The sequence below is a fragment of the Diadema antillarum genome, unplaced genomic scaffold (assembly GCF_040938485.1).
Source record: "Diadema antillarum isolate AM-2024a unplaced genomic scaffold, OU_Dant_1.0 seq00001125_RagTag, whole genome shotgun sequence".
NCBI lineage: Eukaryota > Metazoa > Echinodermata > Echinoidea > Diadematoida > Diadematidae > Diadema > Diadema antillarum.
Genome location: NW_027271939.1, coordinates 427,769 through 455,134, shown reverse-complemented (window position 1 = coordinate 455,134; position 27,366 = coordinate 427,769). Strand labels below are relative to the sequence as shown.

Sequence of the window (27,366 nt, the reverse complement as noted above, 5' to 3'; positions counted from 1 at the left end):
TTCTCTTTGCTGGTCTTTAATTTCTTTTGTTACTATAGTTGTTAATAATTGTTTGATGTTTAGATGTATGCTACGATTTTTATTTGTAGAAAACGTATAGGTCATACATCCCCCAAACGTGCGCTAAACGATCGCGAGAATGTCTCAAAAGGTACGCGAACAGTTTGCGATTACGTCGTAAAATCACATCAGGTGTGATTTCACGGAGCACGCGAACGATTTGCGAAGGGCGCGAATGGCAAAATCCAGCATTCGTATTTTAGTCTGCAAAAGATCGCCAAACGAACGTGAGGGTTCGGAAGCGTCGTCAATTGTTCGGGAATGTCGTCTTTACTTCATCGAGAATTTCAAAAATTGATACAAGCAGCACGACGTACGTTAAACGCATGTTCTACAAAAAGAATAGCTTTGCATGCTTTGCAGCAAAACATACACCCGTGTTTCAGATTCTTTGTTGTTGTTGTTTTTTTCGGGATCTAGCTATTTCAGGATTGTTTGGGAAAGATTTGTAAACTACCCCTAATTGGAAATATTTCGGGGAAAAAAATAAAAACTCCCTATTTTAAGGATTTTGGGGAGATTTTTTTCCCTGTAAGAGCTGAGTCCCGAAAATATACCGTTTCCCGATCGCGCCAGCGGTTAACGCTGGTACAGATGACCACCTGAGTGTATATGTGTGTATGTGTGTGTGTGGAGGGGGGGGGGGGGGGCAATTTCAAGGGGCTGATCCCTGCGTTGAGAGGTGAAAGCCGCAGAAAAAAAAGCAGCGAAAATTTCGAATCGGATACTATGAATAGGTGTGTGTGTGTGTGTGTGTGTAACAAAAAAAAAAATCACCGTGTGAATTTGCGACAATTTATGGTATGTCAGTATATATATATATATAGGGAGAGAGATTTCTGTAGTGTTTCTGTGCTTGTGCCAATTTTTAATGTCTGTTTCTGTGTGCGTTTACTTCCTTTACGTACAGGCAGTGCAGGCAATTCATTATGTGCATATTCTGATATTCTAGTGCGTATCATTACAGTAACTTTTTTTTAGGGGGGGGTTGTTTCAAAAGTCATTGTATTCTACAGCGATGAATCGAATACAGACATTGATTTTCGATCAATTTCATTTCAGGTATACTTTGGAGTGGAGCTGCTGCTGACTTCATGGTAATGTCATTCTTTCCAGGTTCACCTCGTTAACGTATATACGGTCATAGTATCATATTCTATAGGTTTACCGTGGAAATCTTTGTCATTATTATGTTTAGGTTGACTCTGATTCGTAAAAAGGTAAAAGAGGAAGAAAAGTAAAAGTTCTGTTTTGGAAGTGTATAAAGGAAATTAACAGGTGCTTTTGAACACTCGCCTAAAGCGTACCGTATATGGGTTATTGAGTACATGTCCATTGGAAGGAATTTTAAAATGGTACGGTTTTAGTGGGGATGGGGGGGGGGAGGGGTTGACATCCCTAGAAAAGTGATATGCTTAACCAGTATTTTAAATGTCACTCCTCCAACCTTTTGTTAAATGTTAAATCAATACTCAAAATTTTGAAATACCATTTCAGAAATAAATCAAACAAGTGTTACCATTAAATTCATTTGTGAAAATTGAGCAAAGAAAATGGGATTATGAACAAAGGTAGACCGTATTGTATAGTCTCGTTTCCTGTGAAGTTGACAACATATTAAGGTGGGTACCAGACTTCAGCCCTTAATTTTTTCTAAGTTGATTTTTACAGAGAAAAAGTTATTGTGATACACAAGACACACACACAACAAAACAAATAAAATGGATTTGTAATGTGTATCTGACGACACTTTCGTAAATTGCACGTTCTAAGGGATAGCACAGTTCTGGTTTAGATGAGGATTCAGGTCTTAACGTTTTGAAAGATAATCGAAATCCACTTATGCGAAATACTTAGAAGCATACAATTCTAAGAGGAATTAGAAGTTTATTATTAATTATGATGAAAATCGGTTTACAAATGGCTGGGATGTCCCAAATAAAGTAAAAGAAAGATGTCCGACTAAAAGTAGATGGGCCATCACATTTTGTTAGGACCTCTTTCTTACTTTATTTTGGATATCTCGGTCATTTCAACACTGTAAAAACATCGGTGTTAGATTTAACACCACGGGTGTTAAATCTAACACCGATCAAACTTCAATAGAGGACCACATCCACAGGTGTTGAAAATGCACTGTGATGGTGTTGAAAAGTGTTCACCTGACACTTCGTGGTGTTAATTTGACACTGTACCTGGTGTTATTTTGACACTGTACTGGTGTTAATTAAAAAATGACACCACATGGTGTTGATTTGATATTTGTTGGTGTTAATATCAATGGTTTAACACCCGTCCAGCTTCAATAAGAGACCACACCAGCTGGTGTTACTGTGGTGTAAATTTATTTTCACATTTTTTCAAAAATCTAGTATTTTAATGTAAAATTCTTGATCGTCTTGTTAAATTAAAAATCAACAAGAAGTGCAGTTACTAAGAAACTCTTCAAAAGACAGTTTAAGATTTGGAAATGACACCCGGAGGTGTTGATTTAACACCATAAATGAGCACCGAAAATTTAACACCAGCTCGGTGTTCACTATTTAACACCGGACTTTTTGCAGTGAAAACCGATTTTAATCAAATAAACTTTTAATTCCTCTTAGAACTGCATGTTCTCTTAGCAAGTCATGTAGAGCACGATGTTTCCCTTGTTATGCACGATGCATTTTATTGGTAACGTATTTGACATGCTTGATGGTAACGTATCTGATGTCCCGTTACCGTTCTCACACTATCATTTACAAATAATTTTCTTTAACAATTTCTATTGTGTGATTTACCTTAAGTATTCACATGTCCCTGAGCTTTGCTTTTATTTACAACATACTTTTATTTTTCTAAATGAGCAAAGTTTTAAGTAACGTATCTGATATCAGCTTATCGTTACATTAGGTTTTCACGGCTTCGGATCAGTATATTTTTGGTAACAAGAGATTCAATGAATAAATCATGGTCACATGTATGCGTGAGGTTGACTTTGTTTCACACATTAAATTACACTGCTATGCGGCATTACTTCGATCTTCTCTGAAGAATCTCAAAAAGCGTAACGTATCTGACTGCGATTTGGCGACATGATATAAATGATCTCCTAGAAAAATATCAAAACATCAGGTTGTTATGTAATATTATTTGTCATTCAGGCACTTGAAGGGCAATGGAATGAAGTGCTCAAGATTTGATTTGAATGATATGTTAACCTGTAAGAACCTGTTATATGACCACATCCTCTTCTGGCGACATGGGGTATTTAGGGTTGTATCAAATTTCGGATTGTATTTCTACCATTATCCCGGATGTCCCAATAACTTTATCGATATATATATTTTACAGGTCTAACCTCTCGGATAAATTGAACTAAAAATGTTGATTTCTAAGGGACAAAATATCGATTTAAATTGTATAAACTTGCTGGTGACACGAAAATCGCAGTTTTGCACACTTTTTGTGAGAATGGCCCCTTATTTTTTTACTGTCCCCATGGTTTGTGCTAATTAGAGAAGGCCTACATAGTATAATTCAGGGTGAGAATAGATAGGAATTTAGTCGTAATTCCTTTTTTTAAGATAGTTATATCGTACTCATGCAGTTACAATGAATTCCAAGTTGTTTATGGACATACGAAGCAATAGAAAGAATACTGGAATACGACTGCTAAATTTACCTTAGGAATGTATAATCATTCAATCTCTAAGTTTGCATTCTTTACAATTTACAAAACATAGGATAAAGCAGATAACATAAACTGCACCAAGTAATCAAGGGTTCCAAGGGTCTACACTCACCGAACAAACCGATCAATTTTGAATAATATTTCAGAAAGGGATTGGAAAGGTTTCACAATCTGATCAAATTTTGAAGGGATTCTTTTATGCACCAGCAATCAGATTTTGATCATAAAGAATTTCATCTTCGACTAGTGATATACTACATTCTAACACTAGCTTTCGCTTTGATCTAAAGGAATGTCCCCATAATTATACTCAAACCATTCAGTAGGGTTATAGGCCAAATCATGGTTTTATATTACCGCTCACTCGCGCTTATTCAGTAGGGTTATAGGTCAAATCATGGTTTTATATTACCGCTCACTCGCGCTTACACGAGTCTAGGAGGTGGGATGAGCTAGTTGTCATCAGCAGTGACGTAATAAGTGAAAACAGAAATAACAATGTTGCCAAGAGCTTCACATATTGATGTCTGTTGTTTCAAGTTTGTTCATGGCAGACTCGGGGGTCCCACCCTCTTGGGACCAAGGGGAGTGGGGTGGGATGGGTCCAAATGGGGATTTAAATAGTACATGTTCATATTCTTCTTGAAAACCCTTTGATGAATATTCACTGAACTTGGCAGGTAGCATGCCAGGTTTTGAATGGGCACCATGCTTTCCTTGTGGCCTCAGGGGCCCAAACCTCCTAAATTGAGGAATATTCAGTAATATCCTTCTCTAGAATCAGAAGTGAACTTTTTAAGGTTTTTTTTTTTTCTAAACTGCATGGTCCAATCTTCTATAAAGTACAATGTACTTGGCCGGTATGTTTGATGAAAAATACAAATGAATACCATGCCCCCAGCTCTCAAAGCTGCCCCGGCCCCAAGTTTCTAATGTTCTCAGGTAAGAGTCTGCAAAAATATACGGGAGTTGAATGTGTGATACTCAGGTGAGCGCGAGACCCCCGGGTCTGAATTGTTATTGAAATCTTTCTCAAAATTCCACCCAAACAGTTGACCAGATCGTTAGATTTCAATTCTTAAAAAAACAACTTGAAAACCCCCTAGTAAAGGAAGGAGAAGTCTATCCCACGCCCTCCCCCGCTAGTTCCTTCGCCATAATCTGATGGTACTCAGTGAAAAGACGCACGCGCAGAAATATCACGATCTACAATGGATCTAGTCATTCACGTCTGAATGGTCTAAGTAGTTGTTTCTCGTGTTTTTGATTTAAGATTGTCTTCATGTTCCCTCAAAATATGTTCCAGATCGTTGAATTTCAGTTCTAAATGTGCAAAAGCTCCCTCTTGTGGGAGGGGGATACCACCTCTCACATCCTCCCCCTTCTGTCCATCTCAGAAGACTATCCGCAGTAAAGACGCTCATGCAGAAAACAGATGACAGATACCACAATAATAGCCATTCACTCTTGTTTCCATTTTCGATTTGGTCACCTAAAAGTATGTACACTTCGTTAGATTTGAGTCCAAAAAATGAAAAAGCTCCACACCCACCCCTTTGGTCCAGTTCCATAAATATAGTACAGAATGAGGTCACACTGTACTCGGAAAAGAAATGACAGATACGCCATCAATGTCCTTGAACATATATTTGTCCTACCTTTTGATTGAAAATTTTCCAAATATTTCCCTTAATTAAGTATGCACGAGACCGTTGAATTTCAGTGTTCAAAATGCAAAATCTCTTTAGTAGGAGAGAGAGACACCTCCCCTCAAAAAAACTCGTTTTTTTTTCCCGCTCCTTATACATATAGATTGAGTGTTCCCACAAAACATTCCAAATAGGCCCACTCCCATCCCCCAACATGAATCATATCAAAAAGGCATTGGAAAGAAAATATATATCATTTCATTGCATCACTATTATGATAAATCATGGTCACTCACATACTAGACATTATATATGTTCTGTTAGTTGATAGATAGTTGCGTTACGGAATGGAAAAGTTTGAAGAAGAATGAGGGATGTTTGCCAGGTCGACACCCGCTGGGTCCGATTTTGGCACCTCTTGTCTCAGTTTGAGCAAACGATTTGGAGTTGCGTTTTTGTTATGCTATGAGAGGTAGAGCCCATGGGGTTCTAACGTAATTACATGTATATCAAACATTTCATAATTCTTCTTTCTTTTTGTGTAGTACACTGAAACTGGCAAAAAAAAAGTAGCGCCAAATGTGAAATGCGCCATGAATCAATCGTTTCTTTAGAACATGCACTATGTGGAAAAGTCGTTTATTAATTTGGAGGTATAAAAAAGGGGTACATAGAATTTGTTTAAAGTACCGCGATTGGAAATGCACATAAGCAATATGTGAGAATGCTTCCATGTTCCCTGCTAGACTTATTTGTTAGCAGGGAAGAAAAAAACCGAAGGAAAGAAAAATCCAGGTTTTTGTTATTAAAGTTGACAATGGGGAGGGAAGATCCCGCTCTATACAACAACGGATGTCTCAACATTCTCAAGGTGATGTGGGTGGCGGGTACAAAGACTCACGCTCCAAGGAGCAGACAACCACACCTTTATGCTATCTGGGTCTGAAAACTTCCTTCTTTTCCTTCAGTCAACCGTGCACGTGTTACTTGTCAGTCTGGTATACCCTGTACCTCGCTACCCCTACATTGCCACTGCCACAGACCTTTGATATGGATATATGCAAAAGGTAGAAAGTACCCACCTATCATCAGGATCAATATACACTGTAACAACATTCACTGGTGCTTAATACGCTCAATAAGAAGACGGGTATTGGTCATTTTACGAAATTCTGATAAAGCAACCCTTCATTTTCTCTCAGTTCTTTTTTGTGTTTGTTTGTTTTGTTGTTGTTTTCATGTTCTTAGAACGAAACAATACCCAACTACACAACCTCAAGATACATTCTTTGCAACCAATATCTTTCCGTAGCCATGGGTGGTGCTGACCCTTTGCTTAAGATTCGAAGGATTTGGCGGACATGTTTTAGTCAAAGTGTTTCCACTACCAATGACATGCCGTCTTTTTACGGTCCTTTGAAATACATAGGAATGTTTCGTGTTTTGACGGTGATTATACACATGGCGATCTCGTACTGATCTATCACGTGTCTTTACTCCCCTAACCACAAGATGCAGTAGTGGATCCAGAGAGGGTGCACCGGGCGCGCTCCCCCTCTTTATTTTTGGTTAAAACAAAAGAAATCTAAAAAAATGGAGGTGAGAGCGTCCCCTTCAATTTTGCAAAAGCGTCTCCCCTTTATGGAATTCCTGGATCCGCCCCTGAGATGTATTCAGCTTCTTTTGGATGCGACGATTAGTGCACAATGATATAGCATTGACTATGCATTGACATCAAGATTATATCTAAACTTTGTTTGTTTTTGTGTCGTCTACCGTCAAAGCAGTAGGGTTGTTAAGTGTCGAAAGTGGTCTGATAATATGACTGATAACTCTTCATATCGGACACTCAACGCAGGGGAGCCAATCTGTTTTCAGGGTAGGGGTGGGGGCAAAACTTGGAGGATACGTAGGGAGAGGAGCTACTCAGCCGTGGGAGGGGAGGGGGGGGATTTGCATTGTCAGAATTGAAATTCAGCGATCTGCTTCACACTTTCGGTGATTTTTTTTTTCAGAAAGTACTGAAATGAGTATTAAGGGAAAATGTTAATGGCTAAATCGAGGTATATAGCTCTTTTTCCTCGTGAGCATCACCACTGTGTACTAAATCTGTGGAGGTTAGCCAGGCGCACGCTGGGAAGAGTGTGAGAGGGGGTTTCCCCCTCTCATAAACGAAGGAGATATGTATTATGTTGTCAATCTCCCACGCGCATAACAGTCTATAGTCTGAACTTACAATCGACCAACACATTCAAGTCGGTTTCATCGGACTGTCATACGAACAGATCAGTGGATGACAGGAAGAATAAAAAACAAATAAACAAACAAACTGTCCTTTCGACGAGTGACCAATGGGTAGAAAGCTGTGTGGAAGTGGGATACTAAGTGATGTCCGTAGACTACTAACAAACTTAACAGAAAATGAAAAAAATCGTCATACCGTCGTTATCAATTTCAATCAATTTATAAATCAAAAAGTGAGAAAAATGAATAGTCAAGGAAAATATGAATGGGTAATTTGTGGTACACAGTCTTCACAGTGTGCTTTGTGGAGACCGACCACTTATCAATCTAAATAATTTTCAGTATAATTCTATCAACTACGGAGTCAATATTGCGTTCTTTTAAAAGAAAACAAAAAGAAAAACTGTGCTCGAAGTTAGCTCATCCAGCGCCGGATCCAGGATTAGTGATCTGTAATTTGTATTTATTTCCACTTTGAGTTAAAAAAGTATGAAAGGATTACAAAGTTACAATGATTATTTCAGTTGATACTATTGTAAACTATACAATAATATTGATAGCCAAAAGAACCAAAGTTGGGAGAATAAATCAAAAGCATAGCTTGTATCATTAGTCCCCTCCCCCCCCCCCCCCAAAAAAAAAATTATTGTGAGGCACATATAACAATAAACAGAATATATATTGGAATGACATAAAGTACTACAACAATAACCTCGAACTAAAGCACCGCAATTAAGATAGAGAGAGAGAGAGAGAGAGAGAAGAGTATTACCTATGTATATTGATTGGAAATGAAAAAAAAACATGAATAAAAAAAAAGAGGAAAGGATATGAAATAGAGGGAATTGATGAGATAAGTTAAGATGAGATGGGAAAGAAGAGATAGATAGAGGAGAGGATGTCAAGCAGGAGGATTGATCATTTCAAACAGAATGTTTTTGTTATTATTTATTCCTGATTTGCTTCTTAGTGATGGGAGGGGTCCAATGTAATATTCAAGACACTTTCTGACAATAAAAAGAGAGATTAAACAAAAAAAAAAGACCGAAGAAAAACCAGGTCATTAGTATTAAAGCCAGGAGAGCCAGAATACGAAATAATTATTCGTTAGACTTGCCCATTGATTGATGTTGAAGTTAAATAAGACAACCGCAAATTGTATGGTGTTAGGAGAACTTGGTATGTTTTCCTATGGTCTTGAAAAGTATATGACTAATAGAATGATTAATTTCTGGTGTAATTTAGAACACTCCGGAGAAATTAAACAAGGGGACGATATACACAGCATTGAAGGTTTTGTATAATGAGAATGTTTATCAAGCTTTATGGCTTGATAAAATAAAGACTATACCATTGTTATGCTAGGAATTATGATTTATGGTACACATGTGAAACCACAAATAGTGCTTGGATCAAAACAGTATGTAATTGATCAACGTTTGGATGATTAGTGTCTCAGAGTTAGTACTCGGTAATATATAATAATCCTCAATGTGTTAACTACATGATCTTTGAAAATTTTCTTCAATTAGAAAAACTTATCACGGATGTCCCTGAAAACATCGAATGCGCTTTTCTAAATTGTGAAAACCATCAGTTATACCTTTTAATAACGCAGGGAGGTATAAGAATGTGGAAAGAAACAATAGAATTCGTCTTCTGTGTCAATCGTAACTTGAAGGTGATGCATTTCATTATTATGTTTGTTTGTCCGGCTCTTCCTCCGGAGGTACATCGAGACATTTGTTTGACAAAAGAGGCCCATAGCCCTTTTCAAAATAGAACTATATCATAATTCAACACAACTTATCTAAGCACACTTCTAAATCTGGCTTAATACTGTCACACTATATGTTTTGCTTTTGATTGATTTGATTAATGAAGGAAAAATATTTTCATATTTGTTATTTACTAGTAGTTTGTTTTGTATAATGGATACATTGACAAAAAAAAAATGTTTTTCGTTCCCTATATATATTTACCGTTAATGGCTATTTACGCTATATTGTTGTTCTCCTTTGAATTTGTCGATGTGGTACATGACAAAATATTTCTTATCTTAAATAATTTCATTTTTTAATGATTTATATTCTTTTGTTAACCTTATGAGTAAATACGTTTCATACTTATATACCAATATGTTTAAATGTCATTGTGAAGTGTTCTCCAGTACCCTATCATTTGGGGGTGATACGAAAATAAACTGTCATTACTGTCATACTGTCCAGAGAGCGTTCGGACACTCTTAATCTAACATGGCATGGTAAAGTTCGGTTCGGTTTGGTTCGCTTTTGAGGGCTCGAACGCGGCCAATGAATGATATCCTGGAAGTGTGATCATGCTAATAGTGGCATATTTAAATTACATGAGGTTGTGTTGCATCGACCTCATATCTAGCCCACACACCAAGTTTCAAAGAGAATTTACGAAGAACAACCAACCCTTGTCACTGAGTCGGACTTAATTGAAACAGTGTAACGTGAGGATATTGAAATAGTTGAGGTACATTTAACAAAAGGTCCATAATGAACTTAGTAAGAAAAAAGTCAATAGCTATATAATGTACATAAAAGGATGGTAATAATAATCATAGGCCTATACATGGATGATGACATATCCACAAACAAAAAACTAAAAATGGATTTTGTCATGTATGTGGAGAAATATTAAAGAAATGCCGTCTTTTTTACCCAGGGTAACCTCTTAGTCCGAGCGCTGTACTCTTGGAGGGCCTTGTCATAGAACTATACCCTATGTCATTGTCAGCCCATTTACACACCAGGGTTATAAAATCTTGTAGAAAAATGAACGCACTTGGCATGATTCGAATCTCATAACTTCCGGTTCACATCAAGAGTCTTATTTTACTTGCGACTGTTCTCTAACACTTAAATGTTTTTTTTTTTTTGGTCTTTTTTCCACTTTGATTTGTTGTTAAAGGGTTTTGATTAATTTAATCTTCAACATGAGATTCATTAGAACGGAACGTCGAAGCCATGCACAGTTTCCCTTGTATAGCTTTCATGCCCTAGGTATATGACATTTCAATTCAACATCTTAAATACGAAATGTATTGTGCTTGGTACATACATTTATATAGGATGTTTCTCCCCGGCACCATGGAATCTTCGTTCCTGTTTTTGAACGCCCTGACTCTGCAGTTCACACTGGCATCACTACTTCTACCAAACTCCAAGAACTGTGTGACCATGGTAACTCAAAATTTAATAAACTGCTTATGATGACTGGGGATCGAGAGGGAGGTTTAATACATGCGCTATATTTTTCGTGCGTTTCTCTCAGAGCAGATGTCTCCTATATTATGTACTATAATGTCCAAGCATCTAGGCAATGCCTCAATGGGTATTATAGTTTTCTATTGTGTCATATTTTATGTTGATAAGTATATTTCATTTTATAGGCACTCATTCTTTAACTTGTCGTGAATAGTTTAAGATAATATGCGAGATTGGGCGAAAAGTGGTAAAAGTGACTACCTGTCTTTATCACCACGATTAGGCGATTACACCACATTTGCTACGACAAATAATTGCTCGATCCGGTCTTATTTTCGCCAAGGACATATGGTGCCAGTTGAGAAAGATTTTAGGTTTAGTTTGATGTGAAGATGATAATTGGGGTGAAAGATTTGTTTGTGGGTAGAATTTATGTTTGGCTGAGCGTACAGATATGTCATGGAATTAATTATCGCAGGAGCAAATTATTTTCACGAAACCCGAGAGGTATATATACCTCATACAAATCACTTCATGTGCCACCTTAGTAATGACAACTTAAAGATCATATTTTTGATAACATTGTATCAAATCATATTGGTCGCAGCCCTGCACAAATCAGATGAGAAGATTAAGCGATTCTTTCACTGATTTTCACCCAAAAAATATCAAGTTTGAAAAAAAATGCAAACCTTAAAGATATCTTGAACTTTTCACATGTGACTTCACATAATTATGATTATTATAGTGTTGCGATAACTTATGTAGCAATAAGTATTTGAAAATGCTATGGTTATAGCCATCCTCCAAAATCATTCCTATCATTTGTCTGAAAAAAACAAACCATGACATTGGTGTCACAACCTCGTATTTGCACATGCAATGCAACCTATATGTAACTGTTTCGTACAAGCTTGCGAAACTGCAGAAAGTCTGTAACTTTTACTTTCCTATTGCCATCATTCTTTCTTATTTGATCAGACATCACATATTGCCTTTTGGTTTTATGTCCGTTTTGACAACTAAGTTCGTTGAAAATACACACACACACACACACACACTCACACAGTCTCTCTCTCTCTCTCTCTCTCTCTCTCTCTATATATATATATATATATATATATATATATATATATATATATATATAATATATAATACATACTAAATACTACTAAGTATACACTTTCTCGCAATCTCTTTGGGCACAAATTCTTCTCTACACTAAACATTCATTGGAAGAAATGCAAAATACATTCGAAGGGGTGTTTTGTAATACAACTCTCTGTGAATAGGTTATTGAAGATGGAAACGATAGCAAAACACACCCTTTAGACGTCTCCTTGAAATGTATCTCTGCCATTTTATTAGCTGTTTCATAGCACTGTAACATTCCCTCATTGTGTTCTATTCCCCAAACCCGCACCATGTGCACCTTTCCAGGCTTTCGTCTACAACATAATTTCATGCATCGCAGAGTTCCTCTGGGTGTTGGAGCACTTCATTCAGGGTGAGACAGGTGACACCTGAGAGGGAGATTTAGCGTGGCATCGAGATGAACTATTCTTATGATAAAGGAAGTATATACAAATTGGTAATATTTCTAGCATCTCTACTTTCAGACCTCTCACTCTAAGATAACAAAGGGCCTAATAATTGTGGGTATGCGTGAGACTCGAGAGTGTTATCAATGGCTAGATGTCTTTGATATCAATGGGATAACCGTAACTCTCATATAACAGAAGTGTTTTTCTTTTCTTTGCAGAATCTACCGATACCATGAGGATGTCATTTCTTGCAAATAGTTTCTTTCATAATTCCAAGTAATGTTATCACTAACTTTTCCCGTATATGATTGTTATACATTGTTTCAGTGCCACAGGACTGAGAAAGATGTTGAAGCTAATGTGTAGTTTACACAGGGTAACTTCATTCTATTTTACATTGATTACTTTTCTTGATCCTTTGTTGCTAGGTGCACGTGGACTGGATGCGGTGAATCTTTCATCTAAAGTGTATCCTTTTGACAAGTGTAAACAGGCATGATTTATATAATAGGAACCTAATGTAGAGTTGTTGTTGATGATAATTATATGATCATTATTCAAGTTATTCAACCAGGAATAACATCATATTCTACACATAAAACACAGAAACATTGAATGTTTGTTATTACTTTTGTATAATAGCTATAAAAAATTGAGAGGTGATAATCGACAACATCATCTCATTTGCATATAGATATAAACTGCACGAGAACTGTTCTGAAGAATTGAGTGAAACTTCATAATATTATAATTTCCATTTTTTTCGATTTTGGTCATATTTTCACTGTTATATTAATAGGCATGCTTGTATCTAGGATTCTAATCTTTCTTATCAGACTAACTTAGATAACTGGATTTGAATTAATTGTCTTTGAAACCCAACTTTCCCACGAATTTTATGGATTTTCTACCCTTTTGTAAGGACGAGCAGGTCGGTTTGAATGCTTGCGAGCTGGGATCGCCCACTGTGCGACCTGCTTGCGAGTTGGTGCGAGCTAACCGCAGGTCGCAAGATTTTTTGAACATGTCCAAAACCTTGCGACCTCAAGCGACCACACCTTTGCGGCTCAGGTCGCACAGTGGGCATCATGGGCTTTATGGACACACAAGAGGGAGGTATGTGGGTACGGCTGTGCACTATACCAAGATATTCACACTATCAAGGGATGCCGTCTAACCAATCACAATGCATATAATTTTCTACCTCTGTACTACATAAAACATAATTATGTCATAGCAAGAAATGGAACTATCCATTTTTTTTTTGTACCCACCAGACAATAGTTAAAGCATATTATGTTGCCATGCGCCATGCGCGTAGTAATAGGTTTCATTAATTTGTAATACCCGTATATACGCGAATAATAAAATTGTCTTGATGTAGAAAATATCCAATACGCCACAGAAGTTAGACTGACACCACGCTTCCCGCGTCCCCGCCACGCTTTTCACTTGAGCAGTTGTAGGCTCTCTACAGTATAATGCAGAGTGCCGCTACGTCACCAGCCAGAAGCGGAAAGGTCCTGCCTTCTGCGGAGACAATTAGTGAGAGTGTTAGTGTTGTGTTGCTGTCTGATTTCATGATCCTCATCACCAACTATTCAATGGTTTTGAAAATTACATTAAAAAAAAAAACTATTTGATATTTTAAAGGACAAGTCCACCTTCACATACATGTGGATGGAGTAAGTACAACAATATTAGTAGAACACATCAGTGAACTTTGGGGAAAATAGGACAATCCATTCAAAAATTATGAATTTTTTAAAGTATCTGCGCAGTCACTGCTGGAAGAGAAGACTACTACAGTGTATGATGTCATATGCGTACAACGATATAAGAAAATAGAAAGAGAATTTCATAAAACTCCACTTTTTGAATAAAGTGCAAATTTCTTCAACTTGTTACTGACATATGTATAGGGTAATATATATTATATCCCTCATGTAAAGCTTCTTGCCATAGGATTGTACAGAGCACGAACATGGTGTAGTTTTACTAGCTAGCTACGAGCAGCTGGATGCGGTGCAATTGGTTACTAGCCAGCGTGATATAGTACTTTTGGGAATCCACGATTTGCACCCATCGTGATCGTGTGATCGATATCTACATTTCTCACTTAAGAATGTACGCAGTGCGCGTAGTAGCGATACTTTTGAGCGACAGTCCTGTGGCTTGTAGCTAGCTAGCTAGCGCTAAGAGAGCGCGCGGTGTGATGTGCGACAGCATTACAGAAATCTGTGTGGTGCGATGGCGTGGCCGGTCGGTGTGTAACGTGTGGACGTGTGATACGTGATCAATGCATTCAGCTCAATTGACAAAGTGACTACTTCCAGTAACGGAAGAATGATCGCAGGAGGACACCATATCAGGTACGAATTAGGAATAAACTAAAACCGATTTTGAAGATGATCTGGGTAACGAAGCCGCTTTAGGCCTACTTCTAACGTAGTCCTGGACCTCGATCTTTCGGAGTTTTGCACGCTGTAGTGTAGCTCGTGTGTAGGAATCAACAACAGCGCAGCGGTGTCGTTCGCTACGCGCTGCACGCACTGCTGCTGCACTGCTACAGCCTAACGTTAGATTTGTCGTTCACGAAACCTGCACACTTTTCCAAAAGGGAACCGTCATTACTCTAGTAAAATGCTCGAGAGGGATATAAAACAAATATCGACTGCTTTCTTTCGGGCCATGGTAAAACTATTTGACCTCGGTGATGTCTCAACAGTGCCATGTCCCTCGACTTCGTCTCGGGACATAGCACTGTTGAGACATCACCTCGGTGCAAATAGTTTTACCATCTCCCTCTGCAGCAGTCGATATTTGTATACTATTCCCCCTGCCTTCTGAAAGAGAGAAGGCAAGTGTTCTTTTGTTATGCGAGAAAAGTGAAAATATGTTGATTTTTCTTTATTCTTTCTTTATATCGTTGTACATTGTGACATCACAAGCTGTAGCTGTCTCCTCATCCAGCCTTGAGTGAGCAGAAACTTCAAAAATTCGTAACTTTTGAACGGATTGTCCGATTTTGCTCAAACTCTCACTGATGTGTTCTACTAATATTGCTGCATTCACTCAACCCACATGTCTATGAAGGTGAACTTGTCCTTGAAGTCTCGTCCTCCACCCCCAGTCTGTTTAAGCCGTATTTCAATTATTATATCTTCCGATAAGTAAACTTTGTTAGTGTGATTGTAGTCATTGTTGTAAGTGGTATATCAATACCGAGTAGACGCGCGTCTGTCTCGTCAGTGACATAATTTTCACAAGTATTTATGTGGTGTATGTACGCGTATAATCATGTAACTTGAGTATGATCACCATCATTGTCATTAACATCATTGTACATGTAATATATTACAGTTGACGTTAAGATATGCAAATGAAATAATACCCATGTATGTTTATTATTGTACAGATGTTCTTCCTTGATGTGTAAATCACTCGATTTGCAGGGTGTGCTTGGTGGACGTTTTGTTCAAAGTGTCCTTTGTAAGCCTAATCAATTCCGAAAGAGACAGGAGGTCCTCGAGTGGGGAACAGGAGAGAGAGATCACACCTCTTGCGGTAAAGTCTTGCTCGCTGATTAGCTATCTTGTCTGCCCATTAAATGGCAACAGTTTGATAAATAGTTTTTATGTCTTTACTTATTGATGTGCATGCTTATTCAAAGGGGGGGGGGGGGAGGGAAAATCCACAGTTTTCCGATTTTAAGTCGGTCCCATATTATTATTGCCAGTAACACAAAATATATTGTCTGGTTGAATTATTAATTCTATAATATTTGCTGAATAATTAGGACACCTCACCTAGCACTCGAATTTTCTTGCGCACAATATCTATCAACTTTAATACAGAGTTATTTCCCCTGTGTGAGGTGAAAACATGCAACTCACATACGTGACACTGCTATGAAAATGTGTGATACAAGACGAGATAACTGTGCGGCTAGTCAATTCTAGCAGGAGGAATAGTCTATTATAGGAGCTGTAGGATCCTACTAGTCTGGGTGCCACAGGCTGAACCTTGCTTTACCGTTCGCCCGATGTTATTCTATTTTTATGGTTTCACCCTACAATGCCTTATTTATGTTGAATCCGAATCTGGATGATGCAGCCCTTGTCTTTTTGAAGATTTTGAGATATTCCAGATAGCAGCCAAAATGGCCACCGGAAATATTGACTATCTCAAATCATATAGGATGCAAGAGTTGCATCAACTAGATTCGGATTAGGCACCCTATATAGAAATTAGGTAAAACCATTAATCTATTAACCTATCAATTTTCATTTTATCCACAAATTATAAGGGAATACTTACATTAATGTATTATTAGGGAGTTATTTTGGATATATCATACCGGGGATGTGGAAGAGTTGCATCATCCAGATTCGGATTCAGCATCCTTGAAATAGGGTAAATACATCAAATCGTTTTAATTCTCCAACATCTATATAAGGAAATATATGGGAATTTCAATTTTCGGTGACCATCTTGAATATCTTTAAATCTTCAAGAATGGAAGAGTTGGATGATCCGCATTCGAAGTCAGCACCTTCAAAATAGGTTACTATATTTTTTTTTTCTTTTCTTTTCGGTTTTTTCACCAGTTGTCACGAAAATACAAGGAGTTTCAGATTTTGGGGGTCATATTCACAGGCATTTTGAATATCTTAAAGGGGATGGCTAGTAACTGATCAGTGGGAATCAGTGGGAATGCTGGGGGATGATTGTTCCAATCCTTGTGGGATTCATTTAAGAGTACATTATATATCTATTGTTGTGTGAAAATTATTTGCTTCAGAATGGTCTCATATTCAAGTAATATACAGTTTAATCGCCCCGTCACTGTACAGGCATGCTAACCTGGAAACATTAAACTGCACATTACTTGAATATGAGATGAGACCATTCTGAAGCAACTAATTTTCACATAATAATAATGATAATAATAAAGGACATTTATATTGCGCAGCTACTATAATAATATACTCTACTGCGCATTACAAAATGACATGCATACAGGAAATTCAAAGAGAAAATACATTACTTCAAGAGATGACTTTTTAACCTGGCCTTAAACTCATTGATTGTAACTGCTTGTCTTACAATTTCAATTCCAATAGATACATAATGCACTCTTAAATGAATTCCAAAAGGATAAGAACAATCATCCCCCAGCATTCCCACTGATTCCAATGGATCAGTTACTAGCCATCCCCTTTAAACCCACAACGATGCAAAAGTTGCATAATCCAAACTGGGATCTAGCACCCTCGAAATAAGTTAAAACCCTCAAAAAATATTCGGCAGAGGCTAAACAAAGTTAGATTCAAAACCTGACTGTACATGGCACCGAACTATACTTCACGTGTAAAACGTACAAGTGGTTTATGTCCGTGACTATAAGGCACTATACTATGTAAATGCCTTGCCTTGAACTTCAAAGGGACAGGCCGTGCACATACAACAAATTTCATGATGGTAGTCTTCATCAATTTATAGTTTAGTTGAGTTAGTATTCTCCGGTGATCCAATGCTATAAACCAAACAGACGCTGGTTTTCAGTGGATCCTTGTGTTATAGATTTTAGATTTACACGCCGAATATGTGCATGAATGAAAGTATAAAACCTTACATGAATAACTCTACATAAATCATACTAGACCTATACTGATAAAAAAACATACATGGAGCCACATAAGAAGTTATGAAGAGATAAATAGTCGAGTCTTTTATAATATATATCATTTATTCGTTTCAATTTGTTTAGATTATCCTGGCTGGGCAGTACGTTTTGACGGCGTGGTAAGACAACAAATGAATTATTTTCATTTCAGAATTTGAATACGTTGCAAGGGCTGGCTTGCTAGCCCTTACTTACATGCACCCAACTTCTTTTTCGGGGGTGGGGCAGAGGGGTGTAATGTAAGTATCCCGTTTAATTTCTTTCATTAATTTCCATTTTCACACGATATAAGCACCATTATCTGCAACATTCATCTTTGAGTGATAAAAAGTGAGAAATCAGACACGGTTCCACATTTCTCTTCTGGCTATTTAACAAAAGACCAACCCTCGTAGACAATTTGATATAAAAGAACGTATTTAATGGTAATGACAGTGAGTGTAGTAAAATTTCAGTGATTTTTTTTTTAACAGCATATTGTTGGCCTTCAGTCTTACGAGTTTTATGGCCAATCTCGCATAATATGTTGCAAAAGTAACTCCAGTATTCTGTTCGAGTCCATACTAAACTGTTAGTAAAAGACATTGATTTGTCACTTTGTGTAAATGCCTTAATTGTTAGAAACTGAATCGGCTGAAACCATTTTTTTTTTTTACGACTCATATGAATGAACACTTTGCGTCCCATAGAGGAGAGGAGAATGCCATGTTGAGCTTAGGCCACCTGTGAGTCGTAGTTCATTAGAAAAAAGTCGTAGTCGACACGTTGTATGAAGGCTACTCGCATCCATGGACGTGAATTTGGGTTCATTATTACGAGTGCTAACGACAACATATTGGCATAGGTGGAAACGGGGGGGGGGGATGGATAATCTCTGTAGGTTGGTGTTTTACTTAATAGGGATAAAGCACGTAACAAGAATAATGTGGGGTGGAACTGCAGCGGGTTCAGTTCAGCAGAGGACATTTCATCACCAGGCCCAACACCAGCTAATGAAAGATGTTGTGATTTTGAGATGAACATTCTCACACTTTGCTTTGCTTTTCCCCTGTAGTTACTTCGTTTTTGGCTCACCTGCGCCAAAGGCTCAAGTGGCGTAATGCGATCATTTAGTGTCCGTCGTACGTCGTCGCTCTGTCGTGCAGAAACTTTTCCTATTTTCATCTTCTTCTCGGAAACCCCTTGACGGATTTTCACCAAACTTGGCAGGCAGGTATACCTGCTATAGCATCCCTATAAAAGGGAATATAGAATCTCAATTCTTATGAGCACCATGCCCTCTTCAAATTAAGGAATCTTAAAAAAAGATCTCAATAGAGAAGAAGTGATAGAGCTCACTAATGCCAGGAGTAAGCACGCATTAATGACTGTACTTTCAAGTTTGTTCAGGGAGCGCTCAAAGCTGCCTCTCTCCTGCCCCTCCCCCTTCCACTTTGCTATGTTATCAGGTAATAGTCTGCAGGAATGCGAGAGGTGAACATGCGATACTCATGTGAGCGTGAGACCCCCCCCCCCCCCCGGGTCTCTTGTTTGTTTTGTTTTCTTTCTTTTTTTTCTATAGTGCCTGCCTCGACAATTACATGGGCTGTGGATACGCCTATTTTAATGGCTTGATACTAGCTGCCGGAGCAATACCAATCATCGCCAAAAACACACAAGTTCCGTATTGCGTAAGTAATTGTATAATTTACTATTATTTGATACATGGTGACATCATCAGAAATGAATGATACCAAAATGTCAGATAGGAAACTGAAAGTAACGCATACAAGTCATACAATACCCATGAAGTATTGTAAGTATTCCTTTCTCTGCTATTGAAATCAAATATATATTTTCTTTTTTTATATATTAACTTGAAGACACAGTGATAGAATACTCGATACATCTTGGACAAAATTCCATACAAAGTTTGTAGGGAAAAGTAAAACTTCACTTCGTATTTTTTTCAAAGAGCTTGTACCCACGCAGAGCATGTTAGAGATACAATTGAATTACAGCAGTGAAAGCCAATATGGGAACTTTTAAATTCTCGAATTCCTATGTGTTCAAGTTAAACCATCACTTGAAATGCTATGAGCATGTATATTGCTGCATACTCTAATTGCATACCTCACTTAATTTGCTTCTTCTCTCTGTCTCTTCTTTTACATCAGTTCTTCGTGTTCGAGATTTTCGGAGTCATCTCAGACTGTTTGTATTTTTATTTCAACGAATATCACTGTGAGATACAATTCTTTACCTCAGTGCCTGCTTATTATCGAAAATAGCATGAAAAGATCCACGTGTAACATATCTTTACTCTGTCAAAACTCATTTCACAAGAGAGAAAAAAGAGAACTTCGAAATGAGAAATGGTATCGGATTTTACTTCACTATTCTTGATATTTTACCAACAAGTAGTTTGGGTTTTCATGTAAACGAACAACTGCAATGCTTTCTTCTTCAAAGAGACTGAGGTGCCCGTTCCATCTTACAGGAACAAATAGATAATATCTTGGAGTGATCAAGCATTAATATGAATGACCTTCATCGGCACATTTTATTGCAACATTCGGATTACAACACCATTGAAAAAAATCTTTATTCCATATATACCCATAATAATTCCAGTTTAATACGTTTTGGAGCAGTTTGTCAATAAACGAAATTTCAATTCTAAATTGAATTTTTATTTTCTTTTTGATATTATTCATCCACCCTTAGAGGGCTGTTTTAATATATATATATATATATATATATATATATATATATATATATATATAGATATATATTGGCTCCATAAAGAAACTACCAAAAAAAAAATAGTATAATGCAGTATTGGCCAATAAGGTATAAATTCATTGGCCAAAAGTATTGGCCAAAAACGTATCACCAGTTCATTCTTTAATTCATATATGCATACATACATACATATATACGTATAATATAAACATGTGTTAGTGAATATATCATGCGTCCTCCTTTTGTAATGGTTCCTCAACTTTTTTTCTTTTTTTTTGTCGAGGAGGAAAGATGTGTTGTCAATTTATACAATCAGGCCCCAGGAGACAAAAATAAACAAACGACCTTGCCCCGAGGAAAAGAAAAGAAAAAAACCCCCGATTATTATAAGCGGAAAGACATCTAGTGTTTCCTTTCCTTTATTTGACGGGCTTGATTTGTTTTATTTTATCTCCCACTATTCGGCTTTCAGGTGATCGACGAAGCTGCCCTCTTGAGAGTATCGCACATGGGTATCCTTTGAAAACAGGCATTTAAATGTATGTTTGTAAGAATAAAGAATTCGGCAAAACAAGTCGCTTTGACATGGAAAGAGTATTACCATGCTAAGTTTGGAGAAGTTCATATCACACATATACCTTGTTTATTCGCCAAATCACTTGAAAGTAATGCTTTCTTTGCTGGTTCTGAATTGTGATATGCATTACAAGTTTTCATGGGTGCATCAGGTACACTGTACTATCAATTCCTTGACCACAGAGGTAATCGTCTCGTGCAGATCATGTTACGCGAATATCATATGGAAACTTTTCGTCTCTTGCTACTTGAAAGAAAATTGAGGTGATCGAGATTTCAGACTGGACTCAGACGAGGGCACAAACATCACATAGGCCTAGGCTACAACATTTAAAAGACATGCGTAACGAGGGCACGAACTGGCGCACGAGTAAGAAGAGAATTACCCAGCAGGTATCATACGCCTCAGTATGACAGAGGAGGTGTGTGATAACGAATGCTAGGCTGACACTTGCACGACTTTTGGCCACGATTTTGTCGTGGCAAGTTGTGCCATTTTGGGGCACGAACTGGGAGGCTCCAGCACTGTTCACGACTAGTTCACGCATAGTTCACGACGAGTTCACGATAGTTCGCGAATGCGTGCCCATTAGTGTCCACATTGACACGAACTGGTACGACGAGTTCACGCATAGTTTGCGCATAGTGCACGCATAGTGCACGCACTTCCCGTATTGGCACGACGAGTTTGCGCAATTCGGACGGTGTCGTGCCGACTCGGGCACGCCATATAAAAAGGGGGCCTGCCCAACCCCTGGTCATTTTTGGATTGGCTGTGGAAAAGACAAAAAGAAAACGAAAAGAAACGAAAAAAGAAAGAAAAAGAAACTAAAAAAAGAAAACGAAAAAGAAACGAAAACCAACAAAAGAAAAAAGAAAAAAGAAGAAACGAAAAAAAGACACTGAATAAGAAACGGAAAAGAAAAGAAAAGGAGAAATGAAAAAGAATAATAAAAGAAAAGAAGTCCCCTCCCCCACTCACCCCCCAAAAAAGAAAAAGAAACAAAGAAATGGAAGTACACAAAAAGAAAGAGAAACGAAAGAGAAACGTAAAAAAGACACGCAGGAAACGAAGGATTTCGTGTTGTTGTTGTTGTTTTTTTTTTTTGGGGGGGGGGAAGTTGGTGAGGGGACTTTCTTGCGTTTCTTGCCCTATATATACCCCCGCACCGACGCGAGCGCCACTGTCGCGCAGTAGTCGCGAACTGCTCGTGAACTCGTCGTGAACTGCTCGTGAACTGTTCGTGGCAGTTCGTGACAGTCGTGGCATGGCGCGCACTGCCATGCTCTGGCACGCATCCTCCCGCATCGTCTCGATGAGTTCACGACGAGTTCATGAACAGTTTGCGCATAGTTCAAGACCCGGTCGCGAAATTTTGTCGTGACCAAAATTTTGAACATTTCAAAATTCTCGTCCCGACATGGCACGCAGTCACGACGGGTTTACTAACTCTTCACGCCAGTTTACGACTAGTTTGCGCACTGGCACGACTCGAGTCGATGCGTGCCACAGAATCGTGCAAGTGTCAGCCTAGCTTAAGTATGATGGCCTAAATCGTGAACTTCGCAACAGACCACCACCGACTGATCCTCCCATCCCCCCCCCCCCCCATGCGTTTAAGTGCTTGTTAAAAAACACAACAACCGAATCTCCATTGGTGACTCGTGACCTTTTGGCTATGATTCATGGCAGAGACAAGCTAAACCTATAAGCGTAAAATATCGTTAGAAATTTGGAAATATTTTTGCAGTATAAGCCAAAATTAACGTCAGCTTTGAATATAAAAAAGATTGAAGCAGGATGTTATTGCACGAGATGAATTAGGTATTTTTTGAAGTATGTAATACCGGGGAAGAAAACTGACTGACAAATCACTTCAGTTAATGAAATGATGATATTATTCCTGTTAATGTCTGGCAGATTTGTTAAATTTTTATTTTGTTAATAATGTTTAGGACAAAGTTTAGAAAGAGAAAATCTAGCTCGTTAATCAACGAAGAAGCGAATCAATACGGCCATGGCTAAAACATTTTTTTTTTCACTATAAATGAACTATCGAAGTCGGAAAAGTATGATTTGTTAGAATCACTACCTGTTGATAGAGCTACATTACAGGTCCGGATAATATCACCGTCAAATTACTGATATGAATCGTATCTTTGATAGCTCCGCTAACATTTCTGATAAATCAGTCATAACTCGTGCCACTCGAGGTTCATGTCACTCATATTCACAAGTTGGGCAGCAAAGATGTCTTTGGCAATTTTAGACCCTTCTTTGTATTCCGCTTCTTGGCAAGATCAAAGACAAAGTTCTATAATTATTACCAACTTACGACATTTCTGAACGATAACCATATTGTTACAAACAGTTTGGCTCTCGTCTGGAGCACTCCATACAACATGTAGGGCCTTTTGTTAAATCTAACAGAAATATTAATTATTGTTTGAAGTTATTGACTCTATATTTCATTGGAGTATAGTAATGATTGATTTAAAGGGATTTTGGTACCGTAATTAATTGTATTTTGATAAATAGACTAAAAATAGACGGCTCTGATGAAAATAATCAAATTGCATGTCGAAAGGACACAATGATAGTATCTTAACATGTGAATGGCTTTGTTTCAGATTAGGAAAGCAAAAACTGTTGTGTACCACAGGGATCCCTAATGGGACCTATATCTATATCTCCATTCTTTTCTTTATATGTGAATGATGGAATTGTCTTCTATTGCTTAGCACGATTATAGTGATCGTCACTTAACGCAGGTAACATACCCGTAATACATGTTTCCTTTGCTCTACAATGAAACCCGATGAAACTGTGGCTATCGGATAGTAAATTATTTGTGAATAAGTAAAAATGTGAACTTATATTTCTTAGGGCATCACGTCTGAAGGAGATCGAAGCAAATGCGAGGACTATGGAAGTGATTTCATTCAGAGAACCAATGTGAATACCTGGCAGTAATGATAGATTAGAATCTCCAATGAGATGCACATGTTGATTAATCTATGTAAGAACGTTACTAAATATACACGAGTCTATAGCTTTTAAAGAGAGTTCGTGATATGTTTGCTCAAGGTGGTTCATTATTATTACAAATTCATGATACGTTCACATTTTTATTATCTTAGCGTGTTTAGAGGAACATTGAAAAGTGTATTTACAGTATAACTGTGAGAAATTGCAAGTTCTCACAAACAATTCTTTAGGAGTTGTTCTACAACACTGTTGTTAATTCTTAATGCTTTATGTATATGGACCCCTATGGAAACCAACTATGCTGATGAACGTGTTTTAGCCCACTTGCATGATGATGAACTTTTGATACTGTAGACCATGGCATCTTATTTGAAAATCTAAAGCTTTATGGGTTTGATGAATCAAGCATGAAGCTACAGCACACTTACTTCTGTTACCTCCCTGAATCAGGTGTACTCTGGCTTTTATAGGAATTACCTGTCTGATCGAAAACATATCAATGTGTGAATGGGAGCTTCGTCTCCACACTGAGTCAGGGTGAATATGGGGTGCAACAACTTTAAGGCTTCACCCCGGGGCTAACGTTATTTGTTTTGTTTATCAACAACATCTCACACTCAATTAAACACTACAAATTGTCTCTCTATGCTGACACTTGCCTGTAATTGTCCTCAGGTAATCCACACCTTATCCCAAAATGTATCGATGATGATTTAAAGGCAGTTTCGTCTTTTTTGAGCGAACAATCTCATTCTTAATGCAAGCGAGACTGAGTAAATTATGACAGAATCTCGCAAAAAAAAAACAAAACAAATAGAATATCTGGTGGAAGTGATTTTTAATCAATACACATTTTACAAGTATCTCGGTTTCATTTTTACCCATATTTAACCTGGATATTTTTTTTTGTTTCTTTCATTTTGTTTTTGCTAATAATGATAGGAAAAATGATCTGAATAAGAAAAAAAAATAAAATATGAAATCTTTTATAAGAAAAATCAGAATAGGTGTGATTTCTTAGTTTACGCAGCGTTACTTGTATTGTTCCCTGTATATAATCATTTGCATGTTTTTCAACAGTAATAGCGCATTCTCATACTATACTTCGTTTAATTTTATCTAGTAAAAAAATTGTCTTTGTAAGTTATTGTAATGTATATGATATATTCGATGCATTATACGCTGTTATTGTCTATGTAATTGGATTGTAATTCGTAACTATTAGACCGTTTTGAACGTCAGTGCCTGATGAAAGGGCTTCCAAACCACAAGTGGAAATGAATTCATATCATGTAGAAATAAAATCAATTCAATTCAATTTAATTCACGATATTACAGATATCAAATAGTCTATTTTTGTGCACGTGGGTATAGGGCCTATAATCTGTCTATATACTTGTATATTTTGTGTGGGGGGCATGGGGGTGCGTGTGCGTGTGTGTGTGTGTGTGTGTGTGTGTGTTGTATGTGTGTGTGTGTGTGTGTGTGTGTTTGCATCTGTGTAGTAATGAGTGATGACCCCGGTGGTATTCAATGGCAGGAATATTTTTTATAAAAGGGAAGAGTATAGCTCATATTATATCCCTCATGTAAAGCTTCTTGCCATAGGATTGTACAGAGCACGAACATGGTGTAGTTTTACTAGCTAGCTACGAGCAGCTGGATGCGGTGCAATTGGTTACTAGCCAGCGTGATATAGTACTTTTGGGAATCCACGATTTGCACCCAATCGTGATCGTGTGATCGATATCTACATTTCTCACCTAAGAATGTACGCAGTGCGCGTAGTAGCGATACTTTTGAGCGACAGTCCTGTTGCTAGCTAGCGCTAAGAGCTAGCTAGAGAGCGCGGAGCGCGCGGTGTGCGACAGCATTACAGAAATCTGTGGTGCGATGGCGTGGGTGTGTACGTGTGTAACGTTAGTGGACGACGTGTGATCAATGCATTCAGCCCAAGACAAAGTGACTGCTTCAAGTAACGAAAGAATGATCGCAGGAGGACACCATATCAGGTACGAATTACACCGATTTTGAAGATGATCTGGGTAACGAAGCCGCTTTAGGCCTACTTCTGAAATCTAACGTAGTCCTGGACCTCCTCGATCTTTCGGAGTTATGCACGCTGTAGTGTAGCTCGTGTGTAGGAATCAACAACAGCGCAGCGGTGTCGTTCGGTACTCATACGCGCTGCACGCACTGCTGCTGCACTGCTACGGCCTAATCTAACGTCAGATTTATCGTTCACAAAACCTGCACACTTTTCCAAAAGGGAACCGTCATTACTCTAGTAAAATGCTCGAGAGGGATATAAAACAAATATCGACTGCTTTCTTTCGGGACATGGTAAAACTATTTGACCTCGGTGATGTCTCAACAGTGCCATGTCCCTCGACTTCGTCTCGGGACATAGCACTGTTGAGACATCACCTCGGTGCAAATAGTTTTACCATCTCCCTCTGCAGCAGTCGATATTTGTATATTGTCATTCATTATGCATATGAAACGGGCATTTGAAATGTACACATTTTGTAAAGGTGTTTGATCAATCCCGTTGCGTATTTGCAAAGTTGTAGAATTAATGACAATAGCTTGCTTAAGATAGGAGAAGGCATCTGAAATCCAGAAGTTTGCGGATATATTATGCATGATACAAATGGCTTGTACGAAGCCATGAAATCCTTATATGGTCCACAACGGTCTGCATCCATGCCACACATAAGCAAAAATGGTGCAACCTTCAACACATACAAGCAGTTGATTAACAATAGGTGGAAAGAACACTTCAGTAGTCTCCTTTTTAAACAAGAACTCCAGCATAGATAGCCCTCCAACACGTGAAGAAATTTTCCAGGCGGTGAAGGCAATGGAGGACAAGGCACCAGGCCCAGATGAAGTAATCAGAAGTAATCAAGCAATGGGGCGCCACTTTGTTGACTAAGCTGCACTCATCTATTCAGCATGTATCTGCAACGCTCAAAC

The 27,366-nt window shown here is 37.9% G+C and overlaps 1 protein-coding gene across 1 annotated transcript; it reads left to right on the top strand.

Moving 5' to 3' along the window:
- Positions 1-1,113: 1,113 nt before the first annotated feature.
- LOC139743969 (uncharacterized) lies at positions 1,114-22,180 on the top strand. The gene is made up of 9 exons (XM_071654436.1): positions 1,114-1,157; positions 10,730-10,841; positions 12,306-12,372; positions 12,838-12,877; positions 15,865-15,976; positions 18,183-18,217; positions 19,660-19,768; positions 20,255-20,321; positions 21,295-22,180. Exons 2-9 carry the CDS (start codon positions 10,731-10,733, stop codon positions 21,357-21,359), a joined length of 606 nt encoding a protein of 201 aa, XP_071510537.1. The 5' UTR covers positions 1,114-1,157; position 10,730; the 3' UTR covers positions 21,360-22,180.
- Positions 22,181-27,366: the final 5,186 nt, after the last annotated feature.

Excerpts from the sequence above, each read along its gene's own strand:
- LOC139743969 (XM_071654436.1), top strand. The coding sequence starts at position 10,731 with ATGTTTCTCCCCGGCACCATGGAATCTTCGTTCCTGTTTTTGAACGCC. Across the intron at positions 12,878-15,864 it reads GTGAATCTTTCATCTAAAGT|GGTGTGCTTGGTGGACGTTT; the intron begins GTATCCTTTTGA and ends CTCGATTTGCAG. Across the intron at positions 19,769-20,254 it reads ACACACAAGTTCCGTATTGC|TTCTTCGTGTTCGAGATTTT; the intron begins GTAAGTAATTGT and ends CTTTTACATCAG.